General features: G+C 41.8%; 2 protein-coding genes across 5 annotated transcripts; both read left to right on the forward strand.

The window, feature by feature from the left end:
* The first annotated feature begins 1,448 nt into the window (after positions 1-1,448).
* agr1 (anterior gradient 1) lies at positions 1,449-5,406 on the forward strand. Its single transcript, XM_036545790.1, has 8 exons — positions 1,449-1,496; positions 2,984-3,111; positions 3,417-3,480; positions 3,558-3,610; positions 3,980-4,056; positions 4,255-4,318; positions 4,886-4,969; positions 5,264-5,406. The coding sequence occupies exons 2-8, from the start codon at positions 3,009-3,011 to the stop codon at positions 5,311-5,313; spliced, it is 495 nt and encodes a 164-aa protein (XP_036401683.1). The 5' UTR covers positions 1,449-1,496; positions 2,984-3,008; the 3' UTR covers positions 5,314-5,406.
* Positions 5,407-6,594: 1,188 nt separating this feature from the next.
* LOC118788663 (integrin beta-2-like) lies at positions 6,595-14,821 on the forward strand. 4 transcript variants are annotated; one of them, XM_036544639.1, is made up of 16 exons: positions 6,595-6,669; positions 7,063-7,123; positions 8,052-8,140; positions 8,224-8,413; positions 9,465-9,638; positions 9,970-10,190; positions 10,560-10,712; positions 10,812-10,907; positions 11,077-11,166; positions 11,270-11,404; positions 11,806-11,990; positions 12,609-12,835; positions 13,256-13,472; positions 14,080-14,288; positions 14,431-14,472; positions 14,652-14,821. In XM_036544639.1, the coding sequence occupies exons 2-15, from the start codon at positions 7,090-7,092 to the stop codon at positions 14,436-14,438; spliced, it is 2,028 nt and encodes a 675-aa protein (XP_036400532.1). In that variant the 5' UTR covers positions 6,595-6,669; positions 7,063-7,089; the 3' UTR covers positions 14,439-14,472; positions 14,652-14,821. The 4 variants fall into 4 exon arrangements, with proteins under 4 accessions (XP_036400532.1, XP_036400535.1, XP_036400534.1 ...); XM_036544640.1 differs by lacking the exon at positions 6,595-6,669 and having other exon boundaries at positions 7,059-7,123; positions 8,025-8,140; XM_036544642.1 differs by lacking the exons at positions 14,431-14,472; positions 14,652-14,821 and having other exon boundaries at positions 13,256-13,378; positions 14,080-14,237.
* Positions 14,822-16,362: the final 1,541 nt, after the last annotated feature.

Raw genomic sequence — 16,362 nt, forward strand, 5'->3', positions numbered from 1 at the left:
TAACATTAACTTCTGAAATTTGTAGTTAGTAGTACATTGGAATAAAACTAAAATATATAAACAAGGGATAAACAGATAACTGATTTATGATAGCAGACCTGTATCTTCACATTACTGTCATTTAGCAAGCACTCTCATCCAGAGTTGAGTGACAATGGTTACAGTTTTACACATGTATACAACTGGATATTTACTAAGGCAATGCTGGGTTAAGAACCAAGGGTACAACAGCAGTGTCCTGGCCAGAAATCGAATCGGCAACCTTTTGGTTACAAGCCCCTTACCACTATGCTACACTATGCTGCCCTCACCTTGCAACCTACTGGTGGCAGAAGCTGGTCAGCATTTGGATGGGAGACCTTCTGGTTGGTGAGCCAGAACGGGTCAGTTTTCCCTCTGGACCCAACATGATACCAAAGCCTCAGTGCATTGATGGGGACAGTGTGCTGTACGAGACCCCATCTTTCATATGAGACATTAAAAAGAGCTTCTGGCTTTCTGTTGTCATTAAAAAAGGTCATCTAACATTCCCCCAATTTAGTTTGTGAAATAGCTCCTTCTCTACCAGGCCTCAGCTGATGCGTGGCGGGTGCTTCTGTGCTAAACGGCTGCTGGACATCACCTAGGTGGGCACGACAAATGGTGTAAACTGCTTCAAGAACCTTGAAAGGTGCTATATAAATATAATCCTTCGACATAATCTCATTATTCGCATGCATTCATTACCAGCACTAGTAATGTCTTTTATTGTGTATAGATATCCTCTTTGTTAATATACATACCTATTTGGCAGAGCAAAGTAGTTGCTCAGAACTTGGATGTCCACCTCTCTGAGACCTCTCTGTCATTCATACAAAATGTGACTTTAGTTCAAATAAAAAACAATGACACACAAAAATAACACAATAATAACTATGGTTAAACAAATTTTAGTCAACTGCCATTTTCAAGTATACGTGATAGTTAATGCGAAGAAGATTGACGTGATCAATGAGAAGGTAACATATTTTCATTGGTGTTTTGCATATTGAAAGCAAGCAGGAAGGGTGGAAACACTTTCTCAGGATGACCACACCCACCACATAACTGAAACCAGAGACGTTGGAGTACTATTCTCTCTCTCTCCCTCTCTCCCTCTCTCTCTCTCTCTCTCTCTCTCTCTCTCTTTCTGTGTGTGTTTGTGGTGTGTGTGTGTGCACCTGAGTGAATGTGTGCATGTGCAAGTATGTGAGCATGCATATGTGTGCTTACATGCTAATGTCTGTTTGTGTATGTATTTATTTATATGTGAATTTATGTTGCTCTGTGTTATTCTGTATTCGAATGATCCATGTTCTACTCCAGTGCTGCGATAAGAACTTCTTGGTTTCCTCTGTGTGACACAGTCACACCTGTCTAGTGAGTTCTGTATAAAAAGGAGAGCAGAGATGCAGCCTGTCACAGAGCAGTGTGGGAGTACTTTCACACATAGCTCAGGACACACTCTTCTGAAACAGGTAAGAAGTTGAGTACTTTATTTAGAGAGATGATTAATAAAGTAATGGAAGTTGATAGTTGTAATTTAATCACTGAAATCAACTCTTACTGCTAGAACTGCCATTCCTTCAAAGCATTCATTTTATAAACTCGTTTTGATTTCTTTTTCTACTGATTGATCTACCAGTTAATTTCACTTTTAATGATAAAGCATGTGTTTTATACTCACAAGGTCTTTCATGGGCTTTAAGATGATGTGCAATTATCATATTATAATAAACAATTTCTTATCATGCAATCTAAAATTATTCAAAATGAGCCATGAAACTTTCTTGCTAACACTTGTTTTAATGAGAAAGACTAGCCCCCCAGGTCATATTTAGTTGTTTTGTGTACTCTATGTGTGCAAGAGCATGCAATTAGAAATTAGCGCTGGTATAGAAAGATCAAATAAGTTCTAAAAGTTATACTTCAATCAATTGATTCTGATTTTTGATATTTCAGTTGACAACATATACATATTAATGTCCTGCATACATGCTTCCAATAGTACACCTACAATGCAAAAAAACTTGGCAAAAAAATCAATGTGTAAATAAAATAAAAGGAAAGTGAAGAATATGGGTGACCCACCTACACAATTTATACAGGAATGCACACAGAACTATAGTATTAACAGTAATGTTGTAGGTTCAGTTCTATTTGCCTTGTTTATTAATACCTATACTTAAGTTGATTAGTTTTCTGTTGCTATGCTCTGTTAGTTCAGTATAACATGCAAATGCATTAATTTAATTTGAAAGTATTTAAATGAGGTTGTGACCTTATAAACATTAGTGCTCTGCCCTGACTTACCTTGTGATTGACTGTCAAATCTCACAATTGCCAATTCCAGCAATGTTGGTTATCCTGTTGAAACAGGACTGACCCGTTGCGTGACAGAACATTAAAGATAGCTCAGAATACCTCATGTTGACCCTCCCTTTACACTGCAGAGCTGTCGGTTTCTCAGATGGGGATCCCCGTAGAGCTTGTTTGACTGGTTGGCTTTATGGTTTTACAGCTTTAATAATGAAAGGCACTTCATATTATGTGTTTTGCAAAGTCACAAATTAATTTACATGAAAGGGTACTTGGAACTGTTTCCTGAAAAGGAATCTGTAGTTTTCCTTACAATTTCCATTTCATAAAATAATTTCTTAGAATCTGAAATGAAGTCAATGGTAGTTTGAAAATGAGGGCCAGGAGGACTGGTTTGTTGGATGAAGCACACACCCATTCAATGACCTTTACAAGGCAGGTTAATACATGCTTTCTGTGTCCTGTTGAATACTTTTCCTTGGTTTTGTTTTCTCATAGAATTGTAATATGTGCCTTATAAAGAAGTGATGTAGGGTGAATTATTGAATTGGAATGTAGTCTTGCTGTTTCCATTCTTACAGGAATTTCTCAAAGCCTTGAGAGTTCTGACACTGTCATGGCATAAAAATTATATATTTCATCACAGCTGGACCTCTGTTTCCTCACGGTCGATGATGCACTGCCAGATCTTTTTGTGTGCCCTGCTCTTTTTGGCTGGTTTAGACAACTCCTTTCAGAGGAAATCTAAAAAACCTCCTCAGACTCTTTCTAGAGGTAGGTTTGGCCTCATGTTTTGTATTCTGTATTTTCAATGGTTATTTGAAACTTGAAAAGTATCGGCTTTCCCAGAATCATTTTTGTAATGACTTTCCCATAATTACACGCATGGTACCAAATATGCAAATTGCATTCCATGCATTTTCATACCTATGTTGAATGATACTGTATATGTATGTGTGTGTGTGTGTGTGTGTGTGGGGGGGGGGGGGGGGGGTATTTCTGTGATTTCTGTGTCACTTTCCGTGTGAGCTATTTACAGAATTTGAATGGAACATTCACACTAACGTATTTTGTTGCAGGATGGGGTGATGAAATTACCTGGGTACAAACCTATGAAGAAGGGTTGACGAAAATGAAAGAAAGGTAGGTGAGGTTTTTCTTCTACAAGAAGCCAAACAATGGTACAACAGAGCAAATATCCACTTTCTTTTTTTTCTCAGCCAGAAGCCCCTCATGGTCATTCATCACCTGGAGGATTGTCCCCACTGTCAAGGTGTCATTTCTTTATCATTTTCAAAAACAGCCTTAAATGAGTGCTGCCCAAGGTCATTCTAAACTACCAGATGTAATGCCTTTGGTGACCCCTTTACAGTCCAACCTAATGCCATGACACAGTAACTCCACACGTCTACTGTAATGCCTTTATATTACAACAATACCTCTTTATGTAGGGTATTAAGGTATAAATGACAGCTTTTTTGTGACTTAGTTACAGATTTGGGATGATAAGGGCTCATAAAGCTTCTAAAAATTATTTCAGGTTATATGATGGGTTCTGCATTGAAGACACTGTTACACATGTACTTGAACAAAATGCGGGATTTTGACAGGTTAATTAAAACTCTCTCATGTCACTACTCAGCTCTTAAAAAGGTGTTTGCTGCTAATGAAAACATCCAAAAAATGGCCCAGGAGGATTTCATCATGCTGAACCTGCTGGTACAATGCACATCTTTGTAATGTTATAAAAATACTCTGGGACAATGTACATTTAATGTATCAACAAATGGATTTGTGCATGTGTCTAATAATGTGTGCAATGAAATGTGCTTGAATTCAGCTCACTGTCATTGCAATGGTGTAACATATCTCACCACAGTAATTCATTGTTGTTTCATGTTACATCGTCATGTTCAGCATGAAACAGTGGACAAGAACCTGTCCCCAGATGGCCTCTATGTGCCCAGAATTCTCTTTGTCGGTGAGTTTCATAGCAATTGTGGAAACACTCCAGCATTTTATTTATTTCAAAGGCCGAATGCACATCATCACAGACCGCACGGTCATATTCTTAATCGAGTATGCATTGTTTGAAATGTAACAATTTGAGAGGCTACATTCATAAAAGGTCATTAAACAGTTTTTCTCAATAAGAATGAGACTAACATTCAAACATTCAGCCATTTTGGCATGCCGCCCTTTTCAGTCAAATGGGGCAATGACAGCCTTTTTATGCTTATTTCTGAAATGTTACCACAGGTGTTTAAAATACTTTAGAAACAATGCAATCCACTTCTACTAAAACCTTTCATTCATTTTGAATCTGACCTGCTGCCACAGGTCAGGGTCTTGTTAACAGCCTTACTGAAAATAGAGGCACTGATTGGCAGTTCATGTGCAATTATCTTGTTCATCTGTAGTGTCATTTTCAGAGTGTCAGATTCAGTGTTCCCCTGTCACAGAGGAAAATAATGATTAAAAAGGAGTCACTCTACATCATGCGGCTCAGCTGGCAACCAGCTGAACGTTCGTTTTGCTTCTTCCCCAGATCCATCCATGACGGTGCGTGCTGACATCGCCGGCAAGTACAGTAACCATCTGTACACATATGAGCCTGATGACGTTGAAATCTGTGAGTACTCCGCGAGATATGGTGTGCAGGGGTATTCTACAAATCTTGTCACTCACTTCTGAGATTCAGAGTTGCAGGTTGTCATTCGGTTACCAGCAGAAATTATTTTGAAGGTGCAAACCCGGCCGTAAATCAATGGGAGGGTAGAAAAAATCTGCTTTACTGGAGGGTTTTTTTTTTTTTTTAGATCTGACAGCTTTGCACTAAACTACTCCAGGTGTGTCCATCAGTGATTGTTTGATTGTTTGAGAGTGACAGATGAAAAGCTTCCAGTAATTTTGTGCTCCTTTCCAGTGGAGGAAAACATGAAGAAAGCCAAGGTTCTTCTCCACACAGACCTGTGACCTACAGCGTTCAACATCCCCATTCCTCCACCAGTAATCTGTACAAAAAGTACAGAGACAAAATGAGCATGTGGCCATGGTAATCAACAGCTGTTCCACCAGTCCTTAAAAATAAAGAAAGAAGTCATAATCTTTGTGTCCTTTGCCCTTTTATTAACATTGCCTATAAGGGACTTTAAAAATCAATGGCAGTGGGGAGTAGTGGTTAACTACAAGGTTGCATGTTCTATTCCCTCATGGAGATGCACTCCTGATCACTTGAGTTAGTTACTAACTGAAGTACAAAGGGAATATTCAGTAGGAAGATTTTACTCCCCACACAACTATCCAAACCTAAATAAACTGGTCCCATGCACCACTATTTTACTTCCTTTCCATGTCAGCTGCTCACAGCATATCCCTCCTCCACCCCATCTCCCCCTTTTCCCCCCATGTTCATGATCAAATGGGGGGGGGGGCAACAACCTCGGTCCATGGTGTTATCCCTAGTCAAACGAAAGTATCGAAAGTATCAATCTCAACCTGTGCTGTACTGTGGTTGTATGGGAAGTCATATCTACTGAAACCTGAATTGCTTCAGCTGATATTCAGTTGCACTGTCTGAATTAATAAAATGTAAACTGTCAACTTATCTTCATGTAAAAACTTCCACTTGGATATTTTTCATATAGTGCGATTTGTAGTGAGTATCTGTTTTATTAGCACTATAATGTCATCACCAAAGCAAGTCTGTGGAAAAAATAGTCATTACATTACATGCATTTAACAGACACTCTTATCCAGAGCAACTTCCATCACAACAGAACATAAGTGTATCCATTCAATTTAAATGAGCAACAGTGTCAGCCCGGGCTAACAACACCCCCAGACCAGTGAGTATGAGCATAACACTCTTCAAGCCCTACTACAAGTTAACTTGTGCATTATGACAAAAGCCAAGTATACTATGATACAACAGTTTCTAGAAAACAAATTCATAATACGTCATAATACTACACATAAGATTAACATCAAATGCAAGAAGTAGCTGGTGTTGGGGTGGAGGGGGACTCCATTCTCTATTGACCAGGCAAAGAAGCAGCTGGTCATGAAGTGCACTGCCCAACTATTAATATGCAACCCAGACATGTTTTATGTTATGCTAATCTACAGGACAAAGCTCCAGAGGACACCTCTGTTCAAATACAATCCATACACCCTGGCCAGTGCTGTTCTGTCCTGCCACAGAAAGTCAATATTTCGTAATATTGTCCAATGTCCACAGAAAGAACATAACAGCTGCTCAGAGACAGAGCAAGAGCAGAAGCAGATGACTTAAAAACTGGAGACACATATAGATCACAGACAAGGTGACAGGTAAGCTCTGATAAAAAAATTTTCTTGCTTTTTTCTGCTGGATCAGATATTTCCTATAGATTGAGTAAAGAAAGTGGAGTCTTTCATTATAGCTGTGAAATTCTTTAAGATATATATATATATATACTATATTCAAAGCCTACTGGCTTGATTATATGCAAAAATAAAAGCGTTTTCTTAACTCCAGATCTTCCATCTTTCCATACCTACCTAAGACTACACAGGAGGAAGGATATTAAATACTGAATCTAACTGGTCTGCCATTTCCATACACTGAAAACCAGAGAGAACACTGCTAAGCGTAAGGGCGCCATAAGCCAGTCAAAGTACTTTCTGTACTGTTTCGAAGGACTTTTATTCATAATGTTTGTGATGTCATTTTCATATTTACAGAAAATTTTCCGTGTAACAGTCTTCATTATGTGCCTGGTGCTTATCCTCTGGTCACAATGCCGTGAGTCTTTTTTTTTGCTCTTGCATCCAAATGTAATGGTACTTATACAAGGTGAGAGGAACTGCTGCAGTGTTTCCACTGAGTTTTTATTTTTTTTGGAGGTCTTTATAGTTTCCTATAAGTCCATTTACATTTTGGCTTTCAGATGCTCTTATCCTGAGCAATATTATTTAAAAAAAACATATAGCTGGATATTTACTGAGAAACCTCAGGTACCATGTCCAAGGGTACAACAGCGATGGTCCACATGGAAACTGAACCAGCAACCTTTGGGTCATAAGCACTGCTCCTTATGGCCTACTTCCAGGCTTTTTATACATAGCATATTCAGAACAAGGCCAAGTGGAGGAAACACAGCTCTCTTATATTACCAGCAGGAGACTGTGGAGGTCTGTCTTTCACACATACTGTATATGTTCTAGTAGTAAAAAGTTTGGAACATATTTCAACCAAATATACAATGACTTCAAACAGCTGTGAAAATATACAAAAAAGTGGTTTAAAAGAGGGGCAGTCCAGCAAATAGAAAGTCTGTTTTATACTTCACATGTGTTTACATCTATGCTACTCACCCCATCGTTAGTCCTTTCCCAGTGTGAACCCTTAAAGAAATGAAACTACAGTGCAAGCTGATGTTTTTCTGTCTTCAGTACAGGAAATGTTTGGTGGTGTGTTCACTTGTTCACCACAGCAGAATGCAGGGATGTCCAGCTTCCTGGAATTAGTTTAGAGTTAAGCACACCTTCCCCCTCCCCCTGTCCAACAAAGTGATGGGAAGACTGCTCACTAAGACTGCTCAGTCTCCATTGACCTGCTCTTCTCCTCATGACTTCTTCTTCTTCTTCTTATTATTATTATTATTATTATTATTATCATTATTATTATTATTATCACATTGTAGGACATGGGTGATTCTGTCGTGTTTCAGCACGTGCACAGGAGTGCAACGCATTTCAAGAAAATACTTGCGAGGGGTGCATCTCCTTTAGCCCCGACTGTGCCTGGTGCAAGGACAAGGTGAGCCCTAGACTGCCTCGACTGCGTGCGTTGTGCCCTCCTCTATGTTGCAGTCATTGTGGTGATGTCATCGTGATTGGCAGGACTTTGGCAGGGGGCGGCAGGAGAGGCCTTTTCACTGCAACCTGCGAGCAAGACTGAGGGAGATGGGCTGTGCGGAGGACGACATCGTGGACCCAGTGAGCCTGCTAACCGTCACTGACCCTCTTCCAAGAAAGGGCAGGAGGAGAGCCCTGCTGACTCCACAGAACATGACTGCGGAGCTGAGGCCTGGTAAATGCTCTCCACACATGCACACACAGGGCACACAGAGTTCACATACAGACTACACATAGAACATACACATACCAAAGCACACACATACTCACATACAGAGCACACAAATACACACACTCTCTCGTAGACACAGAATATGCACATTCCAAACCCCACACACTCACACACGCATACAATGAACACACACATACCAAAGCTCACACACACTCACGTACAGAATGGATACACACAGATAATACACATACCAAAGCCCACAGACTCACACAGACTTACAGATGTGCTCTCTCATACAAACATACATACACCAAACATACACAAAGCACATACACTCATTTTACAGAATGCACACACACAAAGTGAGCATGCATGCAGACACTGACACACTCCTCTCTCTCTCTTTCTCTCTTTTTCACATCCTCTCTCTCACACACACACATTGATCTCATACATTAATACATAAAACACCCTGCACACACACCCTTCTAATGGGCATGTAAATAGACACTCAAGCACTCACACACACACACACACACACACACACACACACACACACACACACGCACACACACACACACACACACACACAGTGAACATGCACACATACACTGTTTCTCACACACAAGCACACACACAAGCACACACACTGACGTTCTCTCTCTGTCAATGGTGTACAGTACCATTCAAAAGTTTGTCCACACTTTCTTTTTCTCTATTTTTACCATTTTCCACATTTTAGAATAACAGTAAAGTCATCAAAACTATGAAACCTCACAAATGGAATTATGCAGTGACCAAAAAAGTGTTATACACAAGACCTTATATTTTAGATTCTTCAAAATAGCCAAAAACTATTTTTAATTAAATTTCTTCAGAGAGAGATACATACATAGGCATCAATCTCACAATTTATATTTTTCTAAGAAAAAATTCAAACATTTAAGGATAAGTCTTCAGATCAATGTATTTTTGAATGCATGTTTCCCATTATCCTAATGAGGTGTCTCCACATTTTTGACCAGTACTCTGTGTGCTCCTGCTGTTCTTTCAGGGAAACCCCTGACATTTGATGTGCAGGTGAAAAGGCCTAAGAAAACCCCAGTGGATGTGTATTACCTGACATCACTCTCCTTCGCTGGGAAGGACAGCTCACACAGTGCAATGCAGCTGGGCGCTCAGGTGATCAGTGCAGTGCAGGAGGTCTGCCCTGAGGCCAAGAGCAGAGGTAAACACATGTCCATTACTTATTCGGAGTGCTTTATTAGAAGCAAAATGGCTGTGATTCCATGTCTAAGTGAGCTGCTTACCAAAAAGCGTCCTATAAATCCAGCATTCCATTTCTTCTGGGTCACGATACTTGTCTCACAACCTGAGAACCAAATCAGCTACTATTCCTTACTACCAGAATTTTCTGTAACTAAGGATTCTTTAAAAAATTACCTCTCAACAGATTACTCATTACAGATGGATAACATCCGCAGTATTCTCTAGTATATTGCTTTGCTCCAACAGTGCACTCTGAGAGATGGAAGTTCTTGTTTCCTGGTTGCCGGCAGGTTTTGGAATCTTTGGTGACGAACACAGCACTGACTCTGAGATGACCGAGGAGTGTAGAGAGGGTGAACTCGGGTGCAAGAAAGCCTTCAGCTTCTCACACTCGCCCAGCCCGCTTAGCAGCCCAGAGGTCCCCACCAACGCCCCCAAAAATGGCGCCCAGGCACTCCAGGGCCCCTCTGAGGGTGGGCTGCTGGCCCTAATGCAGACTGCAGTGTGTGGGGTAAGGGTTGATCATACTGCTGTTAAGTCATGCACTCTATGCAATTCTCCCAGGTTTCATTCCTCTGAATGGCTCTAACACATTCACAGTCCCTCATTATTGATGTAGTGTTGTGGAACTTTTGGTTTCCAATCTGCGGCACGCACAATTGCCTGTTATGGAAAGCTTTATTTGCAGTCTGCAAATCCTGCTGAAGGCCTGAATATAGTTCTCTATAATGCTCAATGAAACTAATAAATTTATGTCAACTGGCAGAAACCATTTACAGTGCATAATAGTCATAAACTCCCAGTAAAATGGATTCATCCCTTTCCCTATCTCTTTCCTCCTCTCCTCACTATCCTTCCCCTCTGTCTCATCCTCTATAAGGCAATGATTGGTTGGGTCCATGATGCCCGCCTGGTGGTTTATGTATCTGACCACGGGTTCCGTGCTGCAAACAGTGACACCCCACATGCTGACAGCACCAGTGACAGTGGCCGGTGCCACCTGAGAGAGGGCCAAGACACCAGTCGTAAGCTGGTATGTACATACAGGCACAACTCGTGCCACTCATGTGACACTAGTATTTGACACTGAAGTCAATGTATTCTTTCTGTTTTTTTCCTTTGCACAACACAGGACTATCCAACTGTTGCTGAGCTTGCTCAAAAATTAACAGAGAACAACATTCAGATAATCTTTGCTGTCACTGAAGGAGTGGCAGAAAAATACCAGGTAAGAGAACTATTGTAAAGTTGACGGCATGTTTCCTCCTTCTTGCAGTAGCAGAGTGAGATAAAGGCCACTCCTGTACCATTCTGACCTATTTTCTCTCATATGTCAAGTGCATGAGCTGTGTGTTCTGAGCGCGCTCAGTGACCGTCTCTCCCCTGCTCTGTTTCAGGAGCTCAGCGACCTGCTCCCCAAGTCCACCGTGGCTGTCTTGCCCTCTGACCTCAGCAATGCCACGGCTGTCATCAAAGAGGCATACAACGTCAGTCCCCCCATGTAGCTAGCTCTCCGTCTGCCGTCTGTCTCTGTGATGTCAGTGAGGGTGGAGGCCGGGTGTGGTGATGCGTGTGTCTCCACCCCCCCAGAGGCTGTCATTGGCAATGGCAGTGAGTCATACGGGCGTCCCAGGTCTGAACATCTCCTACCTCACCGAATGTGCAGATGGGGAGCAGAGGAGCTCGGTCAGAGGGGCGTGCAGTGACACCGGGGACAACAGACAGGTACACACATGTCCACACAGCACCGAACCTCCGCTTCACACCTCAGGAGTGTGAGGCACAAGGCGCATTATACCACATTACTTTACGTTACATTACATTCGTGTAGCAGACACTCTTATCCAGAGCGACTTCCAGCATAACAGAACATAAGTGTATCCATTCAAGTTGAATGACCAACAGTGTCAGACCAAGCTAAGAACGCTCCCAAACCACTGAGTGTGAGCACAACACCACTCAAGCCCTGCCAGAAGATAACTTGAGAGAGAAAGTCCAACAGAGCTGGGTGGTACTGTGCATGTGCCAACTTCACAACCATGCCGGCTGTCCAGCATGAACAACCTTGCTGATAGTGATCGCGTCTCCTTTTGATTTTGGTTCCTTCTCCACTGTCAATTGTCCAGACCTCTGTGAAAGTGACCATTTCCTCTAAATACTGCCTGGAGCCCCAGTCTCTTCACCTGCAGCTGCTGGGCTCTCCGGACAGGCTCTCGGTGGAGCTCAAATCTCTCTGTCGGTGCGAGTGCGGGGACAGCCCTGATCCTGAATTCTGTAGCTACTCTGGGGAATTCAGCTGTGGCGTCTGCAGGTAAGTGGAACCATTTTTAACTCATTTGAACAAGAGGAGACCGCTAGTCCGGGGGGGGGGGGGGGGGTGGGGGGGGTGAGGCTTTATACCAGTGCATGAACCCTGCCTAAGGGTTATATAACATCTCTATAACCCCTTATGGCACACAATGTAAATATTCATAACATTACTACCTAGCTGGTTATGACTACAGGCTGACAAGAGAAAAAAGTCACATTTTCAGATAAATCTGTTATATGATCATAGTGATTTTGACCATACTACCTCATTGGCATAGCTTTCAGCCTGTTACTAACGTAAAGTAACCTTACAATTTACAAAAGAAGTGAAAAAAAGCACTGGACACTTTATACATGATTTCACACATAAATATTTTTGTAATGCTCCAACAATCAGTTTTGTGTCCTTGCTGTCTTCAGGATGACACTCATTTAGGACCATCAAAAGTTATGAAGTGTAAAGGTGGTAATATGCTTCCATTACTGAAGAATTATGTTGGCCTCAGGACTTCAGTATTTCGTATTCAAAGGCCAATTTCAAAAAAACGCCTGTCTTTGTACCGCATCCTGTTCCTCAAATATCAGAGTGGACAACAGCTTGGTTCCCAACCTATTACAGGTGCTACCCAGGCTTCATCGGAAAAAGGTGTGACTGTGACCTGGCAAGAGAGAGTGACGCCCCCTGCAGGATGACAGAGGCAGATTTGGTGTGTTCGGGGCGAGGGGACTGCATGTGCGGACAGTGTGAATGCAAAAGGAGAGAAAACCCAGCAGAGCGCATTTACGGGCAGTACTGTGAATGTGACAACTTCAACTGCGAGCGAGCAATTGGCAAGCTCTGCGGCGGTAAGACTTACCGTTACGCCTTTTCCCCCTCTGCCCTCCAATCAGCTCACAGAATCACACCTTACTCTTCTCTATCCTCCAATCAGCTCACAGAATCACACCTTATCCTGCTCTATCCTCCAATCAGCTCATAGAATCACAGCTCATCCCCCTCTGTTCACTCATTCCTCATCCCAAATATTATCCCATTAATGCCACAGTTCCAGAAATTAGCCCATTTCTCTCTGTAATAAACAGTAAAATAACCCCAAGTGCACTCACACCCACACTAAGAGAGTGGGGTGTCAGGTATAGACACACAAATGCTGTTAGCCAACAGGGCCAGGACCTGTTAGTCTTAGACACCACAGCCTGTATTATATGTGTGACCTCATCTAAGAATGCTGTACTGGAAACAGGCTCTCTGTCTTTTACACAAAGGGCATGGCCAGTGTATGTGTGGAAAATGCCACTGTGATCCCGGGTTCGAGGGTACGGCCTGCGACTGCTCTACAGAGGTGGACCGGTGCATGAGTACGGATGGGTCCCTCTGCAGTAACCATGGTAACTGCGAGTGTAACCAATGCAAGTGCAGCGGCCCTTACACCGGACCTCTGTGTGAGGCTTGCCCCACCTGCGAAGGAACCTGTGGATTTGAGTAATGCAGTTTCGACATTTTCACATTCTGCTGTTGGAAGAAGACATGTCAAAAATCAAACACATCCACTGAGAGCAGTTTTTTGTCACTTGCCACTAGGAAAAAATGTCTGCATAGTTTCAAACACTTACCTCATTATAGTCGAAATGGCTCTGTTCTTATCACATGCAGCTTGATCGTGGGAAAAATGCTACCCAAAGGAAGATTCAGACCATAGTCTCACAGTTCCCTCCTTCATAGACGTTTCATTGGTTATGAAATGGACTATGTCAAAAAAAATCCTGAGAATATGATTCTTGCATGAAACGTGGATAAGTGTACATGACTTGCTCCAGATTACACAATGTTGATATGTAACTTACACATTTTTATGTATCCACTTGCACTCCCAAATATTCACTGAAGCGGTTCACGTTAACTACATATCTTGCCCAGAGGTAGCACTATGTGTTTACATAAAGGGGCAAGAAAGTTAATGCGAAGCCTGAGCATTTTATCTTTTCTCCTTGCGGTGTTGTGGATATTTTATGTGACGTCAAACATCAGGGCTGTGGGGTTTGCTTGGCCATGTGAGGAGGCACTCAGATGAATCACCTTGCACCCCCAGATACTGCGTTGAGTGTCTGGCCTTTGGATCCGGCCCGTATAAAGAGAATTGCAAGGAGAAGTGCGCCAGCATCCGCCACGTAATGGTGGACAAGCTGCCAGAGGAGAAGTTCTGCCTCATTAGGGATGAACAGTTCTGTAAGATCTACTACACCATCTCCAGACCGGACAGAACTGGGATGTGCCAAGCCAAAGTCCACACCCGGAGAGGTGCAGTTATCAGACAGACGCATTTATCAAAATCTTATCTGTTTTTTTTTTTTCTCCTTTCGCTTCCCTTTGCAAATGTAACTTCATGGCATCCAATGCAACACCCACATACACATCTCTCTGTGTCTCTTCTTCATTCCAGACTGTTGAAAGGTTGCCCAATGAAAACTCCTCTCTTGCAGAGGTGAGATTACTCATTATACATATAAATACAGTATTGCTTTTTTGATCATTTATCCAATTACAGAATGCTAAAAGTAACTAATTGCTAAGCGGTCCGTTGTATTAGCCCCTGCTGTCAATACCAGAACACAGAAAGCTGCTCCTTAGATTCCTTCTCGCACTTCTCTATGCATCCTACAGGTGTTGCCACAGAACACATGAAGAACACATTGAAGACATCAAGGGACTGATTCCAGCACACCCCTTTCCAACCTCCTGCTTCAATCTAACGAAAGCAAAAGGTGGATCCTGTCATGGTTTTAGCTCTCTGCATATTAATCTGCGTTTTCACATATGACATTTGGATTTTGCACACAGTTTGCACACAATTAAGAAGAGAAAAAAATGAGACCTAATAAATCAGACTACAATAATTACCATAATTGAATTGCACCTGCAAACTATATTACTACTCAGAATATATTTTTTGCCAAAAACTCTTTTTTTCTTTTTCAATCCAATTATAAGTTATGGATATATAGTATTGCATCTGTAAATCCCTATTTTTTTTTTTAATGTTCTGTTTAAAGGCACATTTTTTATTTGGGGCACATCAAGGTAGCATTTGCAGTCTGTTATGGGTCATTAGAAAGTAGGAAGGTTTTTATTGGGCTCTTGAGTTAAAAAGTTAAAGAAACCAGTGCTTCAAACTATCCAGACAGTAGAGGGCAGCAGTGTGGCACAATGGTCAGGAACAAGTAACTTAAGCTTGTAACTGAAAGGCTGCTGGTTCAGTTCCTCACTGGGGCACTGCTGTTGTACCCTTGGGCAAGGTACTTAACCCAGAATTACTTCAGTGTATACCCAGCTGTATAGATGGGTAACATGTAAAAACTGTAATCTATGTAAGTCACTCTGCATAAAAGCTTCTGTTAAATTACAAAAATGTAGGAAAGCTTAAAGCCCTTCAGAATCATCTGCACTGACACTCCGCATCCACAAGAAAGGGCCACATATGGTCCATGCCCTTCTCTTATGATTTCTATGTTTTTTCTATGTTGATTAAATATGTAATATTTTGAAAAATACAACATGTGAAGAAATACATCTAAATTTTCCTGTTTACAAGCAGAGTGAAGCAGTATATTATCATATTAAAAGTGATTACTTATTATCATAAAACTGAACTGCCTTTAGTAATCTGTAATACATCATCCTAAAATCCTGGCTAGTCAGAGTTCTCGAGGGTGAGTGCTCTGTTCCTTGACAGGTGGAACAGTGTGTCTGTTGCAGTGCGAAGCTGCTGTCTGTACAGCCCAGCTCTTATCACGTATGCACCGTACTATAACTGACACATCCTGTTATCACTCACAGACTCTCCTATTGCTGACATAGTTATGACTGACACACTATCCTATCACTGACACACCGTGTTATGACTGACACACCTTCCTATCAGTGACACAACCTTTCGTCACTGACACAATGTCCTATCACTAATACACCCTGCCATCCCTGACACATTCTCCTATCACTAGCACATTCTGTCAGTCCATGGTCCCAAAAAACTCAGTCAAACAGAATTGCACACCCTTAATGGACTCATTACTGATTTTTATTATGCATTATATAGTCAATAAAAATGTTAAATTAAATACCAGATTAGCACAGCAGTTCCAGCTAATAGTCTCCATCTTCAGCATCCATACCCCTACAGGTACCTGAGATAGAGATTCTTACCCGGGGCTGAACAGACCTCTGGCTGGTCTGCTTTTTGGATGAGGTGCAGATTGGCACTATTCCTCTCTAGTGGCATGAGAGTGTGGCCAATGCAATACAAAGCCTGGTTAAGTCTCTGAGTGACACTCTCAGCCTGCTCTAAGCGAGGAGGGAACATGCCAAATTACCCCTG

This window comes from Megalops cyprinoides, chromosome 14, assembly GCF_013368585.1.
Source record: "Megalops cyprinoides isolate fMegCyp1 chromosome 14, fMegCyp1.pri, whole genome shotgun sequence".
Lineage (NCBI taxonomy): Eukaryota > Metazoa > Chordata > Actinopteri > Elopiformes > Megalopidae > Megalops > Megalops cyprinoides.

Bases quoted from the DNA above. Each gene is read 5' to 3' on its own strand.
- agr1 (XM_036545790.1), top strand. From the start codon at position 3,009: ATGATGCACTGCCAGATCTTTTTGTGTGCCCTGCTCTTTTTGGCTGGT. The intron at 3,112-3,416 runs GTAGGTTTGGCC...ATTTTGTTGCAG, and splicing joins TCCTCAGACTCTTTCTAGAG to GATGGGGTGATGAAATTACC. The intron at 3,481-3,557 runs GTAGGTGAGGTT...TTTTTTTCTCAG, and splicing joins TTGACGAAAATGAAAGAAAG to CCAGAAGCCCCTCATGGTCA.
- LOC118788663 (XM_036544639.1), top strand. From the start codon at position 7,090: ATGTGCCTGGTGCTTATCCTCTGGTCACAATGCC. The intron at 10,191-10,559 runs GTAAGGGTTGAT...ATCCTCTATAAG, and splicing joins TGCAGACTGCAGTGTGTGGG to GCAATGATTGGTTGGGTCCA. The intron at 11,167-11,269 runs GTCAGTCCCCCC...CCACCCCCCCAG, and splicing joins TCATCAAAGAGGCATACAAC to AGGCTGTCATTGGCAATGGC.